Here is a 25,581-nt window from a genome sequence, read left to right on the forward strand (position 1 = left end):
TCCTGAAATGGCTTACTGCACAGTCCAGTGTGTCCCAAAGCTGTTGACAGCCTGCTAGTGAACAGGGCTGAATCCCAGTTTGGCCGAATAAAGGGCCCAAGGTGTCTCAAAAATACTGTTAATCTGCTCATGTGTAGGTCTGGAGCTCAGAGAGTCCTGGGGCTGTTTCTTGCCTGCTAGTGGGTCAGCTGGGTCCTGACATGGCAGGCCATGGGGCTCTGGTGGTACTGAGGTTGGTGTTTGCCCACTGGTTGGTGGGGTCAGAGTTCAAGAGACACTAAGGTTAGTGGTGTGTTCTTGTTGGGGAGGCTGGTGGTGAGGGTGGAGCTGACTGGTGGGGGAGGCTGCTCTTGAGGAGGCTAGAGCCGAACTCACTGGTGGGTCACCCGTCCAGGAGTATGAGTCTTGACTTTATCATGCCTCCACCCCTCTCACTCATCTACTTATGGTTCCTTCTTCACATCTTTAGCTGTAAAAAATCTTTTCTGCTACTCTTCTAATCTTTATCATCAGTAGTTGCTCTGTAAATTGTAGATTTGATGTGCGCATGGGAGGAGGTTAGCTTAGAGTCTTCCTACTCTTTGGAAGTCATTTGGTCATTTGGAAGCCATCTTGTCATTCTCCAAAATTACTCGGTTCTTTTCTTTCTTTCTTTCTTTCTCTTTTTAGTATTTATTTATTTATTTATTTTTGGCTACTCTGGGTCTTTGTTGCTGTGTGTGGACTTTCTCTAGTTGTGGAGAGTGGAGGCTACTCTCTAGTTTTGGCACGCGGGCTTCACATTGTGGTGGCTTCTTTTGTTGTGGAGCATGGGCTCTTGGGTATTTGGTCTTCAGTAGTTGCTGCATGTAGCCTCAGCAGTTGCATCTCAAGGGCTCCCAAGGGCAGACTCAGAAGCTGTGGTGCAGGGCTTAGTTGCCCCAAGGCATGTGGGATCTTCATGGACCAGTGATTGGACCCATGTCTCCTGCACTGGGAGGTAGATTCTTAACCACTGGACCACCAGGGAAACCCTACTGTATTCTTTATATATATATATATAGTGGAAATACTCAACAGGAGTTCTCTTAACCAGTTTTAAAGCTATTACCTAGATATGGGTACTATGTTGAACAGCAGATCACTAAAATTTATCCATCTTGTGTAGCTGAAACTTTATACCCATTTTACAGCTCCCCATTTCCTGCTCCTCCTAGCCTCTTGGCAACTCTGCATCTGTGGGTGTGAATCTTCTAAATATCTCATATAAATGAAATCATGAAGTATTTTCTACTCTGTGACTAGCTTATTTCACTTAGCATAATGTCCTTGAGATTTTGTACTGTTGTTGCATATGGCAGAACTTGCTTCCTTTTTTAAAGATTGAATAATATTCCATTGCAAGTTACATTCCATTGCAAGTATGTACCACGCTTTGCTTATCCATTCATCTTTCAATGACATTTAGGTTGCTGCCGTATGTTTACTATTGTGAATTTTGCTGCAATAAACATAGGAGTATGGATATCACTTAGATATTCTAATTTCAATAGTTTTGGATATTTTAAAAGTAGGATTGCTAAATTATATGGTGTTCTATTTTTAATTTTTTGAGGAACCTCTTTACTGTCTTCGGCAGAGACTGGATTTACATTTCCATGAACAATGTACCAAGTTTCCAGTTTCTCCATGTCCTTGCCAACAATGTTCATCTATTTTTTAAAGAATCAAGAGGGAGGGTACATACATATAATTATAGCTGATTCGTGTTGTTGTATGGCAGAAACCAATACAACATTGTAAAGAAATTTTCCTCCAGTTAGAGAAATAAGTTAAAAAAAGAATCATAGCTATCTTAACAGGTATGAGGTGTTAGCTCATTGTTTTTTCTTTTGATTTGCACTTCCTTGATGATTAGTGATGTTGATGACCTTTTCATATACCCATTGTTCATTTATATGTGTCTTCTTTGCAGAAATGTGTATCCAAATCCTTTGCCCATTTTCTAATTGGGTTGTTTAGTTTCTCCTGTTGAACTTGATTTTGTTTTAAGAGAATGTGTTCAGTGAATGAAATCACATGTCCTCCTGAGGAATGACTGCCCTCTAAGCATTTGTTATGAACATTTATCATTACCTCTTGAATTTAACATTTTGAAATTGATTTGTATAATATAGAATTGTGTTTTCAGAAGAATAAGGCCAATGACATTATACGGATCCATGTTTAGGCAATCCAGTGGTATGAAGACTTTTAGCGATTGCAGTTTGAGGGACTTTGGAAACTTCATTTCAAACGTGGGGGCCCAGTGTCTTCAGAATAAGCCACAAATGCAGAGACAACCGGCATCAATCTGTGGCAATGGCAGAGTGGAGGGAAATGAAGTCTGTGACTGTGGTACTGAGGAAGTAAGTCTAATAATTGGAAAATTGATAAATTTATTGTTTCTGTTCATCCCTTTGTAATAAATGCTGTATATCTCAAATATGACTGGGTGCCATGCAAAATATTGGCAACAATGAAATAAAGTTAAAGTGCATACAAGAATATGCTATCTAGTTTTAATAGGTTGAAGAGTTTTGGACAAATGCTAAGACTATTCCCCTAAAATTATTGCTGATAGGAAAAAAAGGAAGTCTAGAATGAGCTTTTGGTTCCAGACTAAATATGTGCAGTATTTTCAAATCTGTGCTTAACCTCTGGACATTTGATAAATGTCTTATTGAAGATTAATGTGGGAGCAGACCATAATGTATCCTTTAGGATATTGCCTCACAATGGAATCACAATGGAGGGAAAACTGTTAATGTTACAATCTGAACAGTGGGTGATTCTGATTGCCCCAGATCACCCTCTTCCCTGTTCTCACTGATAACCACTAGTTTGGCCTTTATATCTGAGGGTCTATTTCTGTTTTGTCATATTCATGCATTTTTAAATTTATATTCCACATATAAGTGATAACATAGAGTGTCTTTGTTTGACTTACTTCACTAAACACAAATACTATCTGGTTCCATTCATGTAGTTTAAATGGCAAAATTTCATTCTTTTTTTATGCCTGAATAATATATATATTATATACATATGTGTGTATATACATATACACACATATGTATATATATGTTGTGTGTGTGTGCATATATATGCACACACACACCACATCTTCTTTATCCATTCACCTGTTGACAGACACTTATGTTGCTTCTGCATCTTGGCAATTATAAATAATGCTTCTGTGGACAGTGGGGTGCATGTGTAATTTTAAATTGGTGTTGTTTTCTTTGGATATATATTCAGGAATGGAATTGCTGGATCATATGGCAGTTTAATTTTGTTTTTCTGAGGAATGTCCATACTGTTTTCCACAGTGGAAAACATAGTGTACAGTGGTTCTTTTCTCCACATGCTCACCAACATTTGTTATTTGTGGTCTTTTTGATGGTAGTAATTCTGACACATATGAGATGATCTCTCAATCATGGTTTTGATTTGCATTTCCCTAATGCTTAGTGATGTTGCCACCTTTTCACGTACCTATTGGCATGTCTTTAGAAAAATGTGTATTCAAGTCTCTGCCTATTTTTAAATCAGGTTGGTTTTTTTTGATACTAGGGCTTCCCTGATAGCTCAGTTGGTAAAGAATCTGCCTGTAATGCAGGAGACCCCAGTTCAATTCCTGGGTTGGGAAGATCCACTGCAGAAGGGATAGGCTACCCACTCCAGTATTCTTGGGTTTCCCTGGTGGTTCAGCTGGTAGAGAATCTGCCTGCAATGTGGGAGACCTAGGTTCGATCCCTGGGTTGGGAAGATCCCCTGGAGAAGGGAAAGGCTGCCCACTCCAGTATTCTGGCCTGGAGAATTCCAGGGACTGTACATTCCATGGGGTCACAAAAAGTTGGACACGACTTTCACTTTCACGATACTGAGATTGATTTTTTGATACTGAGTTGTATGAGCTGTTTACCTATTTTCAATATTAACCCCTTATCAACCATATTATTTGCAAACATTTTCTCACATTCAGTAGGCTATTTTTTTTCTTTAACCAATAGTTTCCTGTGCTTTTAAGTTTAATTAGAGCTAATTTGTTTATTTTTGTTTTCTTTGCCTTAAGAGAGATCCAAAAAATCTAGTTGCAGTTAATGTCAGAGTATTCTGCCTAAGTTTTCTTCTTGGAGTTTTATGGTTTCTGGTCTTACATTTATGTATTTAGTCTATTTTGAGTTTATTTTAATGTATGGTGTGAAAAAATGTTTCAGTTTTATTCCTTAAATGTAGCTGTCCAGATTCCCAGCACTGCTTATTAAAGAGATTATCTTTTCTCTATTATATATTCTTGCCTCCTTTGTTGAAAATTAGTTGACCATAAGTGCATGGGTTTATTTCTAGGCTGTCTGTTCTGTTCCATGGATTTGTGTATCTGTTTTTGTGCCAGTATCATGCTGTTTGATGTTGTATCTTTGTACTGTAGTTTGAAATCAAGGAGTATGATACTTCCAGCTCTGTTCTTCTTTCTTCAGATTGCTTCGGCTGTTTGGAGTCTTATGTTTCCATACAAATTTTAGAATTATTTGTTTTAGCTCTGTGAAAAAATGCCATTAATATTTTGATAAAATTGCATTGAATCTGTAGGTTGCTTTGGGTACTATGGCATTTTTAGCAATATTAATTCTGCCAGTCCGTGAGCACTGTATAACTTTCCATTTGCTTTTATCATCTTCAGTTTCTTTCATTTGTGTCTTACAGTTTTCCAAGTATGGGTGTTTTACCTCCTTAGATTTGTTCTTAGATATTTTATTCTTTTGATGTGATTCTAAATGGGATTGTCTTTATATTTCTTTTTTGTTTGCTCATTATTAATATACAGAAATGCAACAGATTCCTATTGCTTTAGTATCCTGCATTTAACAAAATGGCAATAAGTACATATCTATCAATAATTACTGTAAATGTAATTGTACTAAATGCTGCAATCAAAAGATACAGAATGACTGAATGGATAAAAAAAAAAATAAGACCTATATATGTACATATACTACCTCTAAGAGACTCGCTTCAGATCTGCCCATGGTCAGTTGCAAAGACACACACAGGTTGAAAGTGAGGGAATCAGAAAAGGTATTCGATGCAAATGGAAATCAAAAGAAAGCTGAGGTGGCAATACTTAATTTTATAAGATAAAACAGACTTCAAAACAAAGACTGTTAGAAAAAGGACATTATATAATGATTAAGGGATCAATCCAAGAAGATATAATGTTTGTAAATGTATATGCATCCAACATAGGACAAGTGGCTCAGTGGTAAAAAATCTGCCTGCCAATGCAAGAGATGCAGGTCACGAAAGAATCGGCCATGACTTGGCTACTAAGCAACAACAACTAACATCAGTTCAGTTCAGTTCAGTCGCTCAGTCGTGTCCAACTCTTTGTGACCCCATGAATCACAGCACGCCAGGCCTCCCTGTCCATCACCAACTCCCGGAGCTTACTCAAACTCATGTCCATTGAGTCAGTGATGCCATCCAACCATCTCATCCTCTGTTGTCCCCTTCTCCTCCTGCCCCCAATCCCTCCCAGCATCAGGGTCTTTTCCAATGAGTCAACTCTTTGCATGAGGTGGCCAAAATATTGGAGTTTCAGCTTCAGCATCAGTCCTTCCAATGAACACTGAGGACTGATTTCCTTTAGGATGGACTGGTTGGATCTCCTTGCATAGGTGCACCTAATTACATAAAGCAAATATCAGATTTACATTGACAGTAAATACAATATTAGTAAGGGACTTTAATACCTCACTTACATCTTCAGATCATTCAGATGTAAAATCATTAGAAAGACTGGTCTTAAGTGACACATCAGACCAGATGGAATTTATAGATATAAATACAGAGTGTTCCACATCAAAGCAACATAATACACTGTTTCAGCTGCCTTGTAACATTCTCCAGGGTAGGCCACAAAACAAATCTCAGTAAATTTAAGAAAATTGAAATCATATCCAGCATCTTTTCTGACTAGAATGCCATGAGATTAGATATAAACTACAAGAAAAAAAGTACAAAAAATAGAAACATGTCGAGGCTAAATAATATACTACTAAACAACTAATGGATCATGGAAGAAATCAAATAGAAAATTTAAAATACCTGTAGACTAATGAAAACAAAACACAATAATCCAAAATCCATGCAGAAGAAAGCATTTCTGAGGGAATTTTTTAATGATACAAACTTAGCTTATGAAATAAGAGAAATATCAAGCAACCTGATTTTACACCTAAAGGAACTAAAAAACAGAAGAAATAAAACCAAAAGTTAGTAGAAGCAGAGAAACAACAAAGATCAGAGTATAAATAATTGAAATAGAGGCTAAAAAATTTAAAAGATTAATGAAACTAAGAGGTGATTCTTTGAGAAGGATGAAGGAAACTGATAAACCTTTAGCTAGACTCATCAAAAAAAAGAGAGAGCCCAAATCAATAAACTCAGAAATGTAAAAGGAGAAGCTACAGCCAACACCACATAAATTCAAAGGATCATAAGAAATTATTTCAAGTAATTATATGCCAGTAAAATGGAAAAATGGAAGAAATGTACAAATTCTTAGAAATGTGTACTCTCCTAATACTAAACCAGGGAGAAATAGAAAAGATGAACAGGCCAATTGCCAGTAAGGACTTTGAATCAGTAATAATAGTAATAAAATTACCAACAAAAAATCCAGGGCCAATGGCTTCCTTCACAGGTAAATTCCCCAGAGAACAGTTAACACCTGTTCCTAGGATAATAAACAACCATATGTTTGTGTCTTTCCCTTAATACTTTTCTGTGTATTTGTCTGTCCTTATGCTAATTACACAGTCTTAACTAATGTACTTTTACAGTAAGTCTTAAAAACATTTTGTGTAAATCAATAAACTTTTGTCCTCTTTTTCAAGATACTTTTTCTATTCTAGGACCAGTTTGTTTTCATGTAAGTTGAAGAATTGGCATATAGTTGTAGGGACTTTGATTTGAACTGTGTTGTATTCATATATCAATTTGAGGGGAATTACCTTCTTACCAATATTAGTTATGCCAATCTGTGCACACTGTGTATCTCTTAACTTATTCAGATCTTTATTTATTTCTTCTATAGATTGCTTATTTTGATAGTTTAAAAATTTTATTTAGCAATTGCATCACTAGTATAAAAATTGCAGTGAACTTTTCTGAATTACAGTTTTTATTAGAAGTGCTGAGAGTGGCCTTCTTTCCTTTGATCTTATTTTTGGGGAGAAAGTTTTCTGACTTAGCATTTAATATGATATTAGATATAAGCTTTTCTTTAAATAGATGTGCTTTACCATATTCAGGAAATTTTCTGAGCTTTTTTTTAAATTGAATAAATTTGAAGTAAAATGTTGTAAGTTTAAGTTGTACAGTGTTTTACTGTAATATATTTATATATGTTTATATATGAATAAACTCTGGGAGTTGGTGATGGACAGGGAGGCCTGGCGTGCTGAGATTCATGGTGTCGCAGAGTCGGACACGACTGAGCGATGGAACTGAACTGAACTGATATATTGTTATCTGATTGCTGATGTGGTGATGTTTACTACATTACATAATTATAGGGATTCCCAATTGGGGTCAGTTGCAAAGAATTCGCCTGCCAATGCAAGAGGCAAAAGAGATGCAAGTTCAATCCCTGGGTCAGGAAGATCCCTTGGAGAAGAAATGGCAGCCCACTCCAGTATCCTTGCCTGGAGAATCCCATGGACAGAGGAGCCTTGCAGGCTACAGTTCATGGGGTCTCAAAGAGTTGGATGTGACTGAGCATGTACACACACACACACACACACAATTATAGTACATTTGTTGTTGCTCAGTTGCTCAGATTATTTCTGACCCCATGGACTGCAGCACGCCAGGCTTTCCTGTCCTTCACCATCTCCTGGAGATTGCTTGAACTCATGTCCATCAAGTCAATGATGCCATCCAACCATCTCATCCTCTGTCATCCCCTTCTCCTCCTGCCTTCAGTCTTTCCCAGCATCAGGGTCTTTTCTAATGAGTCAGTTCTTTGAATCAGGTGGCCAAAGTACAGGAGCTTCAGCTTCAGCATCGGTCCTTCCAATGAATATTCAGGACAGTTTCCTTTAGGATTGACTGGTTTGATCTCTTTGCAGTCCAAGGGACTCTCAAGAGTCTTCTCCAACACCACAGTTCAAAAGCATAAGTTCTTTGGTGTTCAGCTTTCTTTATGGTCCAATTCTCACATCCATACTTGACTACTGGAAAAGCCATAGCTTTGACTATGTGGACCTTTATCAGCAAAGTAATGTCTTTGCTTTTCAACATGCTCTCTAGGTTGGTCATAGCTTTTCTTCCAAAGAGCAAGCGTTTTTTAATTTCATGGCTGCAGTCACCATCTGCAGTGATTTTGGAGCCCAAGATAATAAAGTCTGTCACTATTTCTATTGTTTCCCCATCTATTTGCCATGAAGTAATGGGACCATATGCCATGATCTTAGTTTTTTGAATGTTGAGTTTTAAGCCAGCTTTTTCACTCTCCTCTTTCACTTTCATCAAGAGGCTTTTTAGTTCCTCTTCACTTTCTGCCATAAGGGTTGTGTCATCTGCATATCTGAGGTTATTGATATTTCTCCTGACAATCTTGATTCCAGCTTGTGCTTCATCCAGCCTTGCATTTTGCATGATGTAGTCTGCATATAAGTTAAATAAGCAAGGTGACAATATACAACCTTGATGTACTCCTTTCCCAATTTGGAACCAGTCTGTTGTTCCATGTCCAGTTCTAAACTGTTGCTTCTTGATCTGCATACAGGTTTCTCAGGAGGCAGGTTAGGTGGTTTGGTATTCCCATCTCTCGAAGAATTTTCCAGTTTTTTGTGATCCACACAGTCAAAGTGTAGTCAGTGAAGCTGAAGCATCTTTAGTGCTGTCAATGAAGCAGAGGTAGTTGTTTTTCTGGAACTCTCTTGCTTTTTCTGTGATCCAACAGATGTTGGCAATTTGATGTCTGATTCCTCTGCCTTTTCTAAATCCAGCTTGAAAATCTGAAAGTTCTTGGTGCACATACTGTTGAAGCCTATCCTGGGGAATTTTGAGCATTACTTTGCTAGCGTGTGAGATGAGTGCAGTTGTGTGGTAGTCTGAACATTCTTTGGCATTGCCTTTCTTGTGTGCTTAATCACTCAGTGGTGTTCAGCTCTGCGACCGCATGGGCTGTAGCCTGCTAGGCTCCTCTGTGCATGGGATTCTCCAGGCAAGAATACTGGAGTGGGTTGCCATTCCCTTCTCCATGCCTTTCTTTGGGACTGGAAATAAAACTGACCTTTCCAGTCCTGTGGCCATGGCTGTTTCCCAAATTTGCTGGCCTATTGGGTGCAGCACTTTCACACTATCATCTTAGGATTTGAAAAGGCTCAGCTGGAATTCCATTACCTCCACTAGCTTTGTTTGTAATGATGCTTCCTAAGGCCCACTTGATTTCACACTCCAGGATGTCTGGCTCTACTTGAGTGATCACACCATCATGGTTATCTGGCTCACTAAGATATTTTTTTGTATAGTTCTTCTGTGTATTGTTGCCACCTCTTCTTAATATCTTCTGCTTCTGTTAGCTCGATACCATTTCTGTCTCTTATTGTGCCCACCTTTGCTTGAAACATTCCCTTGGTATCTAATTTTCTTGAAGAGATTGCTAGTCTTTCCCATTATATTTTTTTCTCTGTTTCTTTGCATTGATCACTTAGGAAAGCTTTCTTATCTCTCCTTGCTATTCTCTGGAACTTTGCATCCAGATGGATATATCTTTCCTTTTCTCCTTTGTATTTCACTGTCATAAAACAGTATTGCCTATATTCATTATATTGTGCAGTAGATTTCTATGGCTTATTTATTATTTGTTGCAAGTTTGTACCCTTAAATACCATCACTCTTATTCCTTTGTCTCCACAACCTCTGGTAAGAAGTATTTTACTCTGTTTTTCACAGGTTTAAATTTTTTCGATTCCACATATATGTGACATCACACAATTCTTCTTTTCTCTGTTTGACTTATCTCATTAGCATAATGCGCTCAAGGTTCGTACATGTTGTTGAAAATCGGAGGATTGCTTCTATTTTCTTGGCTGAAAAACATTCCGTTGTGTATGTGTAGCACATCTTTTTTATCTATTAATCCATTGATGGGTGTTTTGGGTATTTCTATATCTTTGGTGTTAAATAATACTGTGATAAATACAGAGTGCATATATATCTCTTTGAAATTAAGTTTTCATTTTCTTTGGGTATATACTCAGAAGTGGAATCGCTGGACCATATGGTAGGTCTATTTTTAATTTTTTGAGCAACCTCCATGTTATTTTGCATAGTGGACCAATTGGTTGGACCAATTTACATTCCCACCAACAATATATAAAGCTTCCCTCTTCACCACATCCTTTCCGCTATCTGTTGTCTCTTGTATTCTTGATGGTAGCCATTCTAACAGGTGGGAAGTGATGTCTCATTGTGTGATTTGTATTTCTTGATGATTGGTGATGTTGAGTGTCTTTTTATGTGCCTATTGGCCATCTGTATGTCTTTTCAGAAAAACATCTAGTTCTGTTCATTTTAAAATTGGAGTTTTTTTTGTTATCAGATTGAATAAGCTCTTTATATATGTTTAATATTAACCCCTAATCTGATACATGCTTTGCAGAATTTTTCTCCCATCATGTAGGGTTTTTTTTTCCCCATTTTGGTAAGTGTTTCTTTTGAGGTGCAAAAGTTTTTGAGTTTGATGTCCCATTTGTTGATTTTTTCTTTTGTAGTTTGTCCATGCTGTAGTTTGACTTCATGCTCCAAAATTTATACCCAAGATCAGTATCTGAGGTTCTAACCTACATTTTCTTCTAGGGGTTTCATGGTCTCAGATCTTATATTTAAATCTTTGATCCATTTTGAGTTAATTTCTCTGGGTATTGTGGGATAGGAGTCAATGTCATTGTTTTGCATGTGTTTCTCCAGTTTTCCTGGTTGTTGAAAAGAGTGTACTTTCCTCATTGGCTATTCTTGACTTCCTTGTTGAATATTAGTATACCATATGTGCCAGCGTTTAGTTTTAAGTTCTGTGTTCCCTTTGGCTGATTGACATGTCTGTTTTTGTCCCAGCATCATGTTGGTGTTTGTTTTATTATAAGTTTCACATGTACAGCACTCTGATTAAACATCTATGTACATTACAAAGTGACCAGCACCGCAAGTCAGGTTACCATCTGCTGCCAAAGGGTTGACTCCCTTCACCCTTTTCTCTTACTTCCGAAACCACTTCCTTCTGGCAACCACTAATCTGATCTCTGTATCTATGAGGTTTTTTTGGTTTTATTTAGTTCGCTTTTTTGAATGCTTTGCTGTTTTTTAGATTTTACGTATGAATGAAATTATATGGTGTCTTTCTCCATTTGAGTTATTTCTCTTAGTGTAATACTTTCAAGGTTCATCCATGTTGTTGCAAACAGCAAGGTTTCGTTCTTTTTATGGATGAGTAAGTATTCCCTTGACTTCCCCTGTGGCTCAGTGGTAAAGAATCCGCCTGCAATGCAGGAGACCCTGGTTGATCCCTGGGTTGGGAAGATCCCCTGGAGAAGGAAATGGCAACTCACTTCAGTATTCTTGCTGGGAAAATCCCAGCAAGGAGGAGGAGGTGTCTGACAGGCTACAGTCCGCAGAGTTGCAAAGAGTTGAACATTACAGAGGGACTGAGCATGAAGTGTTCCATTGTCTATGTATACTGGGTCTTCTTTATCCATTCTTCCTTCAATGGACACTTCGGTTGCTTCCATACTGGTGCATGTTCTGTCGCTCAGTCTTGTCCGACTCTTTGTGACCTCAAGGACCCCAAGCCTGCCAGGCTTCTTACATGGGATTCTCCAGGCAAGAATATTGGAGTAAGTAGCCATTTCCTTCTCCAGGGGATCTTCCTGACCAGGAATCGAATCTGTGTCTCCTGCATTACGGGTGAATTCTTTACCAGCTGAGCCACCAGGGAAGCCCCTTAGGTTGCTTCCACATCTTGTTTATAAATAATGCTGCAATAAACAGAGTGCATATATTTTTTTCTAGTTAGTGTGTTTGTATTATTTGGATAAATACCCAGAAGTGGAATAGCGGATTGTATGATAATTTGATTCTTAGTTTTTTGAGTAATCACCATAATGTTTTCCATAGTGGCTGCACCGATTTTTGGTCCTACCAATAGTGGACTAGGGTTCCCTTTTCTCCGTGTTCTCTCCAACATTTGTTATTTTTTATTTTTGCTAATAGTTATTCTAAAAGGTGTGAGGTGATATCTTAATGTAGTCTGATTTGCATTTTCCTAATAATTATGTTGATTATCTTTTCATGTGCCTGTTGTCCACCTCTGTGTCTTCTTTGGAAATGTCTGTTCAGGTTCTGTGTCCATTTTTTTTAGTCAGGTTGTTTGTTATTGAGTTGTATATGTGTTTTATGTATTTTGGATATTAACTCCATATCAGATATATGATTTGCAAATATATTTTCATTCAGTAAGTTGCTTTTTCATTTTGAGATGATGAGGAAACATTTTAGTTTGATGTAGTCCCGTTTGTTTTTTCTGCTTTTGTTTCTCTTCCCTTTCAATTAAGAGCGACAAAAACCTTACCCTTAGGAGATCGACATCAGTGAGATTATTGCCTGCGTCTTCTTCTAGGAATTTTATGGATTCATGTCTTATATTCAAATCAGTCCATTTTGAGTTCATTTTTCTTTAAGGGGTGAGGTAGTAGTCTAGTTTCTTTCTTTTGCATGTGGCCGTACAGTTTTCTCGACGCCATTTATTGAAGAGATTCTCCTTTCTCTGCAGTGTATTCTTCGCTGTGCATTTGTTGTCTGTGCGTGTGTGGGTTTACTTTTCTGCTCTCAGTTGTGTTCCATTGATCTGTGAGTTTGTATTTGTGCCAGTACTGTTCTGTTTTGACTATGGTAACTTTGTAGGAAGTAAAACATACTGTTTTACTTACTGTAGCTTTATAGGAAATGGTTGTCCCTTGATATCTACAGGAGATTGGTTCTAGGACCCTTAAAGGATGCTAAAATCTATGCATGTTAAAATTCTTTTTATAAATGGCCCATAACCTACCAATATACGCCTACTATTTTAAATCATTTCTAGGTTACTTCTAATACCTAATACAATGTAAATGCTTTGTAAATATTTGTAAATAAAATGTAAATGCTATGAAAATAATTGCCAGAATGCAGCAAATTTAAGTTTTGCTTTTTGGAACTTTCTGGATTTTTTTCTGAATAATTTCAATCTAAGATTGGTTGAATCCATGGTGCATAACTCACAGATTTGGAGGACCAGCTGTAGTCCTCAAAGAGTGTGATACTTCCAGCTTTGTTTTTCTTTCTCAGGATTGTTTTGGCTGTTGGGTATCTTTTGTGTTTCCACACACCTGTGGTTTTTATTACTATGGCTTTGTAGTTTGAAATTCAGAAGCATGATACCTCCAGGTTTTTTTTTTTTTTTCCCTCAGAGTCATTTTGCCTATTTGGAGTCTTTTGAACTTCCATGCAAATTTTGGAATTATTTTCTCTATTATTGTGAAGAATGCCTTTAGTATTTTTATGGGGTTTATGTTGACTCTGTAGATGGTTTTGTGTCACATAGCCATTTGAATAATATTAATTTTTCCAATCCATGAACATAGGATATCTTTCCATTTCTTCTTGTCTTCATGTCTTTTTAAAAATTTTCTTCAGTAAAGTTTTGTGATTTTCATTAGGCAGATTTTTCACTTTCTTGGTTAAAATTATTTCTAAGTATTTTGTTGTTTTTAATACTGTTGTGAATGAGATGGATTTTTTAAATTTTTGTTTCAGGTGCTTCATTATTAATATATAGGAATGTGATTGATTTCTGTATGTTGACTTTGTATCTTGCCACTTAACTGAAATCATTGAGTAACTCTAGTTTTTTGACAGTTCTTTGAGATTTTCTGTATGTAGGATCATACTATCGGCAAATAACCACAGTTTTACTTCTATTTTTCTTTGATTGACTTTTTTTTTGTCTTGCCCGATTACTCTAGCCTAGGTTTTCAGGAAAACTGAAGGACTGAAAATACCCAGTTTCAAAACTTAATAAAAACTATAATAATGTCAATGTAGTAACACACAAAAAATAGACAAAGAGTTTATTAAAACTCTTTGGAGACCTCAGAAATAAAGTTCCTAAAACTGAATAGGCATATTGAGAGTAGGTGTTATTGCCATGTTCTTGATCTTAGGGGAAATGATTTCAATTTCTCTACATTAGGTGTAATCTTAGTTAGCTAAGAATTTTCAATTAAGAATTCGTGTTGAATATTGTCAAATATTTCTATTTCTATTGAGCTGATCATATTAATTTTCTGGGTTTTTTTCCTTCTATTAGCGTGATGCATTTCATTCATTGCTTTTTGAGTGCTAACCCAGCCATCATGCAATCTTGAGATTAGCCACACTTGGGTTATTTTATACACACACACACACACACACACACACACACACACACACCCACACACACACACCACACACACACCACACACATATATAAACATTTTAATCTACCATTTTGTTCAGGATTATGGAACATATTTTTAGAAGGGGATTGTGGTCTGTAGTTTTTTCTTTTTCTGCAATCTTCTGATTTTTGTATCAGGGTAATTATGGGCTCATAAAAAGAGTTGGAATATGCTCCCTACTCCTACCTTCTGAAAGAATTTGTTTAAGATTTGGTACTATTCCTGTTTATTTATTGTGAAAGAGCACTCGACAGTAGATTTACCCCCTTAAATCTAACCTAGAAGTTTTATAGTTTTGCAATTTAATTTTAGATTTATGATCCCTTTGAATTATTATTTGTGTGTGTGTGTGTGTGTGTGTGTAATGTGTAGTCAATATCTAGAGTTTTTCATGTGAATGCCCAGTTGTTCCAACACCATTTATTGAAAACGCTTTTATTCTCCACTGATTTGCATTTGTTCCATTATCAAAGATTTCATTATCTCTATGTAGGTTAATTTCTGAGGTCTCCATTTTGTTCTAATAAACTCTTTATCTATTTTTTTGTATGTACTTCAGTTCAGTTCAGTCGCTCAGTCACGTCCAACTCTTTGCGACCCCATGAACCGCAGCAAGCCAGGCCTCCCTGTCCATCACCAACTCCTGGAGTCCACCCAAACCCGTATCCATTGAGTCAGTGATGCCATCCAACCATCTCATCCTCTGTCGTCCCCTTCTCCTCCTGCCCTCAATCTTTTCCAGCATCAGGGTCTTTCCCAGTGAGTCAGTTCTTTGCATCAGGTGGCCAAAGTATTGTAGTTTCAGCTTCAGCAACAGTCCTTCCAATGAATATTCAGGACTGATTTCCTTTGTACATACTGCAGTACCATAATTATAGTTTTTATTGAGTTTTGAAACTAGGTATTTTAAGTCCTTCAGTTTTCTTCCTTCTATTGCGCCTCCTCCTGCTTTCTCCTCCTCAACATTATGTTGTCTACACTGTTTTTTGCCTTTCTATGTAAACCTTAGAATCAATTTGACAATGTCAAAAAACAATTGCTGGACTTTTTATTGTAATTGCATTGAACATCAAGTTGTGAAGAACTGACATTTTAACAATATGAAGTCTTCCTATTCATGAACGTGAACATTCTCTTCATTTATTTATACTTTTTTTGATTTTCTTCATCAAGTTTTGTAGTTTTCATCAGATTTTTTTCATAAGATTTTTTTTCTTGATTTTGTTATCAAATTGAAGAAGTTTCTGCTGTTCCTAGTTTGCTAACTTAAAAAAAAATGTTTTCATTTATTTTTATTAGTTGAAGGCTAATTACTTTACAATATTGTAGTGGTTTTTGCCATACATTGACATGAATCAGCCATGGATTTACATCTGTTCCCCATCCTGATCCCCCCTCCCACCTCCCTCCCCATCCCATCCCTCTGGGTCTTCCCAGTGCACCAGCCCTGAGCATTTGTCTCGTGCATCCAACCTGGGCTGGTGATCTGTTTCACCCTTGATTGTATACTTGTTTCAATGCTATTCTCTCAGAACATCCCACCCTCACCTTCTCCCACAGAATCCCAAAGTCTGTTCTGTACATCTGTGTCTCTTTTTCTGTTTTGCATATAGGGTTATCGTTACCATCTTTTAAAATTCCATATATATGCATTCGTATACTGTATTGGTCTTCATCTTTCTGGCTTACTTCACTCTGTATAATGGGCTCCAGTTTCATCCATCTCATTAGAACTGATTCGAATGAATTCTTTTCAATGGCTGAGTAATATTCCATTGTGTATATGTACCATAGCTTCTTTATCCATTCATCTGCTGATGGGCATCTAGGTTGCTTCCATGTCCTGGCTATTATAAACAGTGCCGTGATGAACATTGGGATGCACGTGTCTCTTTCAATTCTGGCTTCCTCAGTGTATATGCCCAGGAGAGGAAACTAGACCTGTTTGCTAACATTTTTATAAGTGATTTTAGATTTTGTCAAATGCTTTCTCTACAGCAATTGTGAGGGTCATTGATTTTTCTTCTTTAGTCTATCAATATCATTGATTGTATTAATGGATGTTTGCATAATAAGCCATCCTTTCATGCTTGTGGTGAATCCTACTTGGTTGTATTTTGTAATTATTTTTGTACATTGCTGGATTCAATTTCCTAATTTTTTTTGGTTGAGGATTTTTGCATCTATGTCTATTAGATCTACTTATTTATTAATATAGATTTATTTATGAGATCTATAGATGTATTGATATATAATTTTCCTTTCTTGAAATGTCTTTGGTCTTGATATTAGGCTAACACTGGCTTCATAGAACTGGTTAGGAATCATCACATATCAGTGCTGGGAGAGTAATATGTCTGGGATTCCATGGGGTAAAAGCAGTAGAAGCTCCATGTTTAGTGCTTTTCCTGAATTCTGTCGTCAGTGCTTTTCCTCTTGACTGATTTAATTTGTATTCTTTCCATATAATAAACCATAACTGTGAGTATTAACAGCTTTCAGTGAGTTCTATGAGTTCTTGCAGTAAATTATAAAACCTGAGTGTAGTTTTGGGAATCCACTGAGCTTGTGACTGGTGAAAATGAGGACACTCTTGGGGACTGTTCTTTCTAACTTTGCAGTGGGTCTAAACTCTACTCACCCCTTTTACATTTTTTTTAAACTTTATTTATTTTTTTGACTGTGTCCCAAAGAATGTGGGATCTTATTTCCATGTGGGATCTAACCTGCATGCCTTATATTGGAAGCATGGAGTCTTAACCACTTTCTCCAGGGAAGTCCCATACCTACCTCTTTCCCCGCCCTGATTTATTGAGGTATCATTAGCAAATAAAAATTGTATATGGCTTAAGGTTTACAGATATACAATGTGATGTTTTCATGTATGTATACATTGTGAAATGGTTCTCACGATCAAACCAGTTGAAATGTCCATCATCTCACACAGTTATCATTAAAACCATTTCTATCTTCTTAGCAAATTTCACCTGTATAATGCAGTATTGTTAACTGTAGATCCTGACAACAAACTCATTTTATCAATGAAAGTCTGTACCCTTTGATCTGTATCTCCCTTTCCTCTCACCATTTAGGCACTGGAGGTGCCACTCTTCTCTGTTACAATATTTAGTTTCTAAAAAAAAAGTTGTTTTATATATTTTCCCCAGTTGTCTAGTTGATTAAGAGTAAGTTCCACCATAGTATTTTAATTGTTTAAAGATGCAAAAATCTATAAGTGTTGACAGCATGCATATTTCTCTCCCCCAAATTAAAAAACTGTAACATAGCTCTTGCCAAAGTTTATATTGTTTCCATGACATACTTTTATTGTGTATTCCACTCATTTATAGCAATGTGGGCCTGACAACTGTTGTAATCCTCGTACTTGTGTGCTGAAACCAGGTTCAGAATGTGATAAAGGATTATGCTGCAACAACTGTAAAGTACGATTTTAGTTTATTACCATCTTCTAAGTATAAAGTGAAACGTGTCTTGGTTATTTTGAATACAGACACTTAGTTATAACTCAAAATAAGTGACTTTTCATGTAAAGACAAAAATAAGTTCAGAGTGATGTGTCTAATTTTACGGATTATAGTTGGATGTTGAGTCCTCCTTATAATGCCATTATTCTCCCTAATGATGGTATTGGTTTTAAGCCTTGATTGACGGCTATGACAGAATTCTTTGATGCAGAACATCTTCATTTGAAAGGGACTATTTTCATTTTTTATCCAATATTTATATTTTTATAAAAATGATTTTTTAGGTTATGATGGGTGTTTGTGAGTATGTAATTGAAAGATAAAGCAATTTCCCATAAATACATAAATAATGAAACTCACTAGATATAATACTTTCCAAATGCTGCATGTCAGCACAAAATTTAAACTATGAATTCGTTATACAAAGACCATTTGACTTAAAGGTTACATTTTAGCTTATATGATGAAGATGTTCATTCCTGTCCCCTGTTTTACTTTTCAGCTCTTCCAACATATATGTGACAGATTCATCACATGAGAACCCCTCTATTGAATGATCTGCCACTGGTTCTGTGTTCTTCACTGTAATTAACTGATATGGTTTCCCCCAACCCTGGAATCTTACCATGGTTAATTCTTTCCTCTGTGATCTTTATAGTATAAACTAGAAGCCATCAATTAAGAAGTATAAGATAAATGCCCTGTTAATGTTCTTTATGTAAATTTTAAGAATGCTATACAAGAAAATGTTAATGACCCATAGGATAAGTCAGGAGAAAGTTTACTATTGGGTTCCTTTTTTCCCCAAAGACTTTCGTAGTTGAACTGCCTTCTTAATCATTCTTTGCATTCTATTCTCAGTTATTTAGGTTTCACATTTTCATAGAATTACAGATATTCCATACTTTAAGACTATGGTTTGAATAAGTATATTTTATTTAGAAAGTACCTAAATTTCACAATATTCCCTAAAGCAATAATTATCCCAAGCTAAAAGCTACTTTTCCTGCTTTCTAGCCAAAACTTGGGCTCTCATTGTATCATATTTGTAATATACTTTTCCTTGTGTGTATTCCTTACCTCCTGTTTTGGTTGATAACATTCAGCTTTTTTCAGTATGATTATTATAATGTTTTATAACAGGAAGGTACTGAGAGACACTAATGAATAAGTACTTCAACAAGCTATAAATGGAATTAGAGCAAGATTAAATATTGGTAAACACAGTAATCATATATAATGCTTTACTTTTTATATTTTAATTTCTACTAGTTTGTGCAAGCAGGTGCTACATGTAGGCCCATTGCACATCCTGAATGTGATATTCCTGAGGTTTGTAATGGAAGCTCAGGAAGGTGTCCGGCTGATATAACTATACTCAATGGACGGAAATGTGAAGGAGGAAAAGCTTTTTGTTATGATGGAGGCTGCCAAGATATTGATGCACGTTGTGAGAGTGTATTTGGAAAAGGTATTGTTTTGTAACATCTATATAGTTGGTCCTCAATATTTTCATTAACATTACCAATACAATGGTCAATTAGATATATTTAAATTATTTATTCTGTTTAAAATCTCTTTTTTGGAGAAGGAAGTGGCAACCCACTCGAGTGTTCTTGTCTGGAGAATCCCATGGACACAGGGGCCTGGTGGGGCTGCAGTCTATGGGGTTGCAAAGAGTCAGACACGACTAAGCAACTAACAGACACACACAAAATTTCTTTTTAGTTTTTGAACTTATTAAAAATACATTTAAGGTGTACGACTTAATATTTTGATATGCATGTACATTATGAAATAATTGCCACAGTCATCTGCTTAACATATTGCCTGTATATACCCAGTAATATGCTTGCTGGATCCTAAGGTGGTGCATTTTTGAGAAGCCTATCTACTGTTTTCCATAATGACTGTGTCAATTTTCACTCCCGTCAACAGTATATAAAAGTTTCATTTTCTCCACATTCTTGCTAATACTTATTATCTTTTTCTCTTTGATAACACACTATCCTAAAAGGTGTGAGTTGTGGTTTTGATTTGCATTTCCCTGATGATTAGTGATGTTGAGTCCCTTTTCACGTATCTGATGGTCATTTGGCTTTTATTTGGAGAAATATCCATTTAGGTCCTTTGCTATTTTTAAATCTCTTTATCTTTCTTATTTAATTATGAATAGCATATTTTGGAAATTAATCCCTTATCAGCTATATGGTTTGCTAATTTTTTCTCCCATTCTGTAGGTTTCATTTTTGCTTTGTTGCTTATTTTCTTTGCTGAGTTTTTTACTTTGATGCAGTCCTACTTATCTATTGTTGCCTGTGATTTTATGTCATCCAAAAAATATTGCCCAGATTAGTATCCGAGAGCTTTCTCTATCTCTTTTTTTCTAGTACAGTTATAGTTTCAGGTAAGTTTAAGTCTCTTCAACCACAAACTTTACTGATGCACAATTGACATATAACATTCAGTGAGTTTAAGTTGTACAATTATTGATTTGGTACTTTTGTATATTTCAGAATGATTACCACCATAGTGTTAGCTAAACTTCCATTATGTCACATAATTACCATTTCTTTTTCATGGTGAGGACATTTAAGATATACTTTCTTAGCAACTTACAGGTACATAATTTGATATTACTAAGTATAAACATCATGCTGTGTGTTAGATTCCAAGAAGTTTTTCATGTTATAACTGGAAATTTGTAACCTTTGAACACCTCCCCATTTTCCCCACCTTGCAGCCTGTGGTAACTATTGCTTTACTCTTTGCTTCTCTGAATTCAATTAGATTCCACATATAAGTGTTATCATAGAGTATTGTCTTTCCCTGTCTGACTTATTTCACTTAGCATAATACCCTCGGAGTCCATGTTGCAAAAGGCAGGATTTCCTTCTTTCTCAGGACTGAATATTTCTATCTCATGTTTTCTTTGCTGATTCACACTATCAGGAAGGGGGAAATTTCTCATCCTCATTGCCTTCTCTGGTTCTTTCGCCTGATCAAATAATTAAAATGACATAAGACAGATTAACTGGAGAAATTTTAGTTCATACATCTGAGAACCCCACATACATGAGAGAATCGGAGATCACATAAGAGGTTCAGAGACAGAAAGATAAAATGAGTTGTATATGCTGCCCTGCACTAAGGAATGAGATAGGGGCCTGGGGCTTTTAAGGATGGGAGGGTCATTCACAGGATGATAAGAAGAGCAGATGTTTGGTAATTATATATTTGCCTTGCCATCCAGATCAGGCCAGTGAGATAGAATTTATCTTTGATATTAAATATTTTTCTGGGGGAAAAAAGTCCCTAATTTAAATTCTTGTAGGTAGTTAAGGGAACGGTAGTATACATATATATATATATTGATAGCCTTTAGCTCAAAATATGCCAAAGTGGTACATTTTTTAATTGTTTCTTTTCCTGTGCAAAAGGTTTTCAGTTTGATGAAGTCCCACGTTTTATTTTTGCCTTTGTTGCTAATGCTTTTGGTGTCATATTGAAAAAGTCATTACCAAGAGTCATGTTAAATAGATTTCCCCTTGTGTTTTCTTCTAGGTGTTTTAAGGTTTCTGCTTTTGCATTTAAGTCTTTATGAATTCATTTTTTTTTTGAGCTATGTGAAGTTGGGGATCAATTGCATTCTTTTGCATGTGGCTGTCCAGCTTTCTCAAAACTATTTGTTGAAGAGATTCTCCTTTCCTCATTGAGTATTCTTGACTCCCTTGTCAAATCTTAGTTTAGCATATTGTGGGGGGTTGTTTCTGGGCTCTCAGTCTTATTCTATTGGTCTTTTTGTCTATTCTTGTGCCAATACAATAGTGTTTTAGTTTCGATAGCTTTGTTATATAATTGTAACAAGGAAGGTGTACCTCTAGCTTTGTTCTTTCTCAAGATTGCTTTGGCTATTCAGGATCTCTTGTGGTTCCATACAAATTTTCAAATTGTTTTTTGTATTTCTGTGAAAAATACCTTTGGGATTTTGTTAGGGATTGCCTTGAATCTGTAGATGGCATTGGATGATAAGGACTTCTTTTTTTCTTTAAATATTTATTTGACTCTCTCAGGTCTTAGTTGTGGCACACAGGATCTTTGTTACAACACAGAGACTCTCTAGTTGTGGCACAAAGACTAAGTCCTTGCGGTGTGCAGACTTAGTTGCTCTGTGGCATGTGAAATCTTAGCTTCCGGACCAGGGATCGAACCCATGTCCCTTACATTGCAAGACAGATTCTTAACCACTAGTCCACCAGGGAAGTCCCTATATGGATATTTTAATGATGTAAATTCTTTGACCCATGAGAACAGAATATCTTTCTTTTTGTGTCTTCTTAGAGTTCTTTCATGAAGATCTTGCAGTTTTCAGGCTATACATCTCTTACTTGGTTAAGTTTATTCCAAAGTATCATATTGATTTTGATGCTATTGGGAATGGAATTAAAAAATTTCAGCTGTTGTTAGTGTACAGAAATTCAATTGATTTATGTATGTTGACTTTCTTTGTATTTTTAAATGCTTGATCACAGCTTTGGATGAAGTCCAAGTTGCTTCTACTTTATTTTATTTATTTTTTCCCATCCCCATTAACTTCTCTGGTTCTTTTGCCTGGTCAAATAACTAAAATGACAGAAGAGAGATTAACTGGAGAAATAAGATTTTAGTTCATACATATGAGAACCCCACATACATGATTTTAAATAGCTCAGCAGGATTTCTTTCACCATTAGCTTTGTTAGTAGTGATGCTTCCTAAGACTCACTTAACTTCACACTCGAGGATGTCTGGCTTTAGATGAGTGACCACACCATGGGTCATTAAGACTTTTTTGTATAATTATTCTATGTATCCTTGCCATGTCTTCTTAATCTCTTTTGCTTCTGTTAGGTCCTTACTGTTTCTGTCCTTTATTGTGCCCATCCTTGCATGAAATATTCCTTTGGTATCTCCAGTTTTCTTGAAGAAATTTCTAGTCTATACCATTCTATTGTTTCCCTCCACTTCTCTGTGTTGTTCACTTAAGAAGGTCTTCTTATCTCTCCTTGCTGTTCTCTGGAACTCTGAATTCAATTGGGTATATTTTCCCCTTTCTCCCTTACTTTTCACTTCTCTTCTTTTCTTATCTATTTGTAAAGCCCCATCAGACAACCACTTTGCCTTCTTGCATTTCTTTTTCTTTGGGATGGTTTGTTAAAAATCTCTGTCCACAGCTCTTCAGGAACTCTACCAGATATAATCCCTTGAATCTATTAATCACTTGTACTGTATTAGGAATGTGATTAGGGTCATACCTGAATGGCCTAGTGGTTTTCCCTACTTTCTTCAATTAGAGCCTGAATTTTGCAATAAGGAGCTGTTGATCTGAGCCACAATCAACCCCAGGTCTTGTTTTTGCTGATTGTGTAGAGCTTCTCCATCTTCATCTGAAAAGAATAAAATCAATCTGATTATGGTATTGACCATCTGGTGATGTCATGTATAGAGTCCTCTCTTGGGTTGTTGAAAAAGGGTACTTTTTTATGACCAGCATGTTTTCTTGACAAAATTCTGTTAGCCTTTGTCCTGATTCATTTTGTATTCCAAGACCAAACTTGCCTGTTATTCTAGTATCTCTTGAATTCCTACTTTTGCATTCAAATCCCTTATGATGAAAAGGACATCTTTTTTTGTGTTAGTTCTAGAAGGTGGTGTATGTCTTCAAAGAACTGGTCAACCTAAACTTCTTACGCACAGTTGTTGGTTTACTGTGATGTTGAATGGTTTGCCTTGGAAACAAATTGACATCATTCTGTCATTTTTGAGGTTTCACCCAAGTACTGCATTTCAGACTCTTCTGTTGACTGTGAGGGCTGCTCCATTTCTTCTAAGGGATTCTTGACAATAGTAGTAGATATAATGGTCATCCTAATTAAATTTGCCTATTCCTATATATTTTGGTTCACTGGTTCCTAAGATGTTGATTTTCAATCTTGCAGTCTCCTGCTTGACCATGTTCAATTTACCTTGATTCATGGACCTAACATTCCAGGTTCCTATGCAATACTGTTCTTTATAGGATCAGACTTTATTTTCGCCACCAGATATATCCACAACTAAGCATTGTTTCTGCTTTGGCCCAGCCACTTCATTCTTTCTGGAACTATTAATAATTGCCCTCTGCTCTATCCCAGTAGCTCTATCCCCCTTCTGACCTGGGGGCTCATCTTCTGGTGTCATATCTTTTTGCCTTTTCATACTGTTCATGGCTTTTTCCAGGGAAGAATACTGGAATGGATTGCCATTATCTCCACCAGTGGACCATGTTTTGTCAGAACATGTTTTGTCACTGTAACCTGTCGATCTTGCGTGGCTCTACACAGCATGGTTCATAGCTTCATTGAAGGTGAAGCAAGCCCCTTTGCCACAACAAGGCAGTGATCTATGAAGGGGATTGTGCCTCATAACATTTGATAATTGGGTAGAGGGAATCTAAACATACCATTTGGACTATGAAAGGGCAAATTCTCTTACTTTGTAGACTTGGTCAGTATACTGGACTTAAGGAGATATTTAACATGCGATTTCACTTTTTCAACATATTGCCCTTTTGGTGTTTCCATATTACCGTGCAAAACCCAGACTAAGCTGAGAGAAAGTCCCTAACATGAGAGAGGGTATTCAAGGGAGAAATTAATAATAGGGCACATTGGTACCTTTAGAAGGAATATTTCACTAATATTTGGATTAGTAAAGATAGGATTGGATGAAGAATATTCCTAACCTGGTAGTCTCAGATTCACAACTGAACTGATTAAACACCGTCAATACTCAGAATAATGTTAACTGCCCTCACAGTATATGCACAATCACCTTTGATGGGCTAATGTTTAAAAATTGTAGAAAAAGAAATTAGCCTCCAAATAATAAAAATAAATGAAAAATAAAAAGAGGAACACTAGAAAATAAAAACTTTAAAAAGAAATTATAGAAAGAGAGAATTAGGAGAAGGCAAAAAATTCCAATAAATACTGGGGGAAAATATAAAATCATGGAAATGGCTGGTAAATAAGAGAAACCTTCTCAAACTTAAAAGAAAATGGAAAAGGATTAGGTTGGAATTGAGTGCCTAATAATATCATCTTAGTTTTAGTAATAATCCACTAAGGTAGATATTATTACCTACTTTTATATTTTATAGATGGTCAGTTAGACTTAGTATGGTTTATTCTAGAGAAAGTAACTTTGCTAGGTGGAACTCTTAAGATATTCCCCATCATTACTGTGGTATTTTCTTGGAGAATCTTCCCTCTGAGTTGGGCGAGAACCAGTGACTATATGGTGGACTATCGTCCCTATGATTAGTTTATATAGAAAATATGAAGGGATTTTAAAGACCTAATTAAGGTCCATAATTAGTCAATTTTGAATCAATCCAAAGGAGATCACTCTAAGTGGAGCCTCACCTAATAATATGAGCCCTTAAAAGGTGGGAAATGTCAGAAGATTCTTTGGCTGGCTTGGGAGAAATCAGATCAGTTCAGTCGCTCAGT

The 25,581-nt window shown here is 36.3% G+C and overlaps 1 protein-coding gene across 5 annotated transcripts in view; it reads left to right on the forward strand.

Moving 5' to 3' along the window:
* LOC136176582 (disintegrin and metalloproteinase domain-containing protein 32-like) overlaps positions 1 to 25,581 on the forward strand; it is a 151,563-nt gene that overhangs the window by 73,644 nt on the left and 52,338 nt on the right. For all 5 annotated transcript variants that reach the window (XM_065946976.1, XM_065946973.1, XM_065946974.1 and 2 more), the window contains 3 exons: positions 2,210 to 2,387; positions 17,915 to 18,007; positions 19,322 to 19,520. In XM_065946976.1, coding sequence (XP_065803048.1) covers positions 2,210 to 2,387; positions 17,915 to 18,007; positions 19,322 to 19,520 — 470 coding nt within the window. The remainder of the gene's footprint in view (positions 1 to 2,209; positions 2,388 to 17,914; positions 18,008 to 19,321; positions 19,521 to 25,581) is intronic.

This window comes from Muntiacus reevesi, chromosome 10 (assembly GCF_963930625.1).
Source record: "Muntiacus reevesi chromosome 10, mMunRee1.1, whole genome shotgun sequence".
NCBI lineage: Eukaryota > Metazoa > Chordata > Mammalia > Artiodactyla > Cervidae > Muntiacus > Muntiacus reevesi.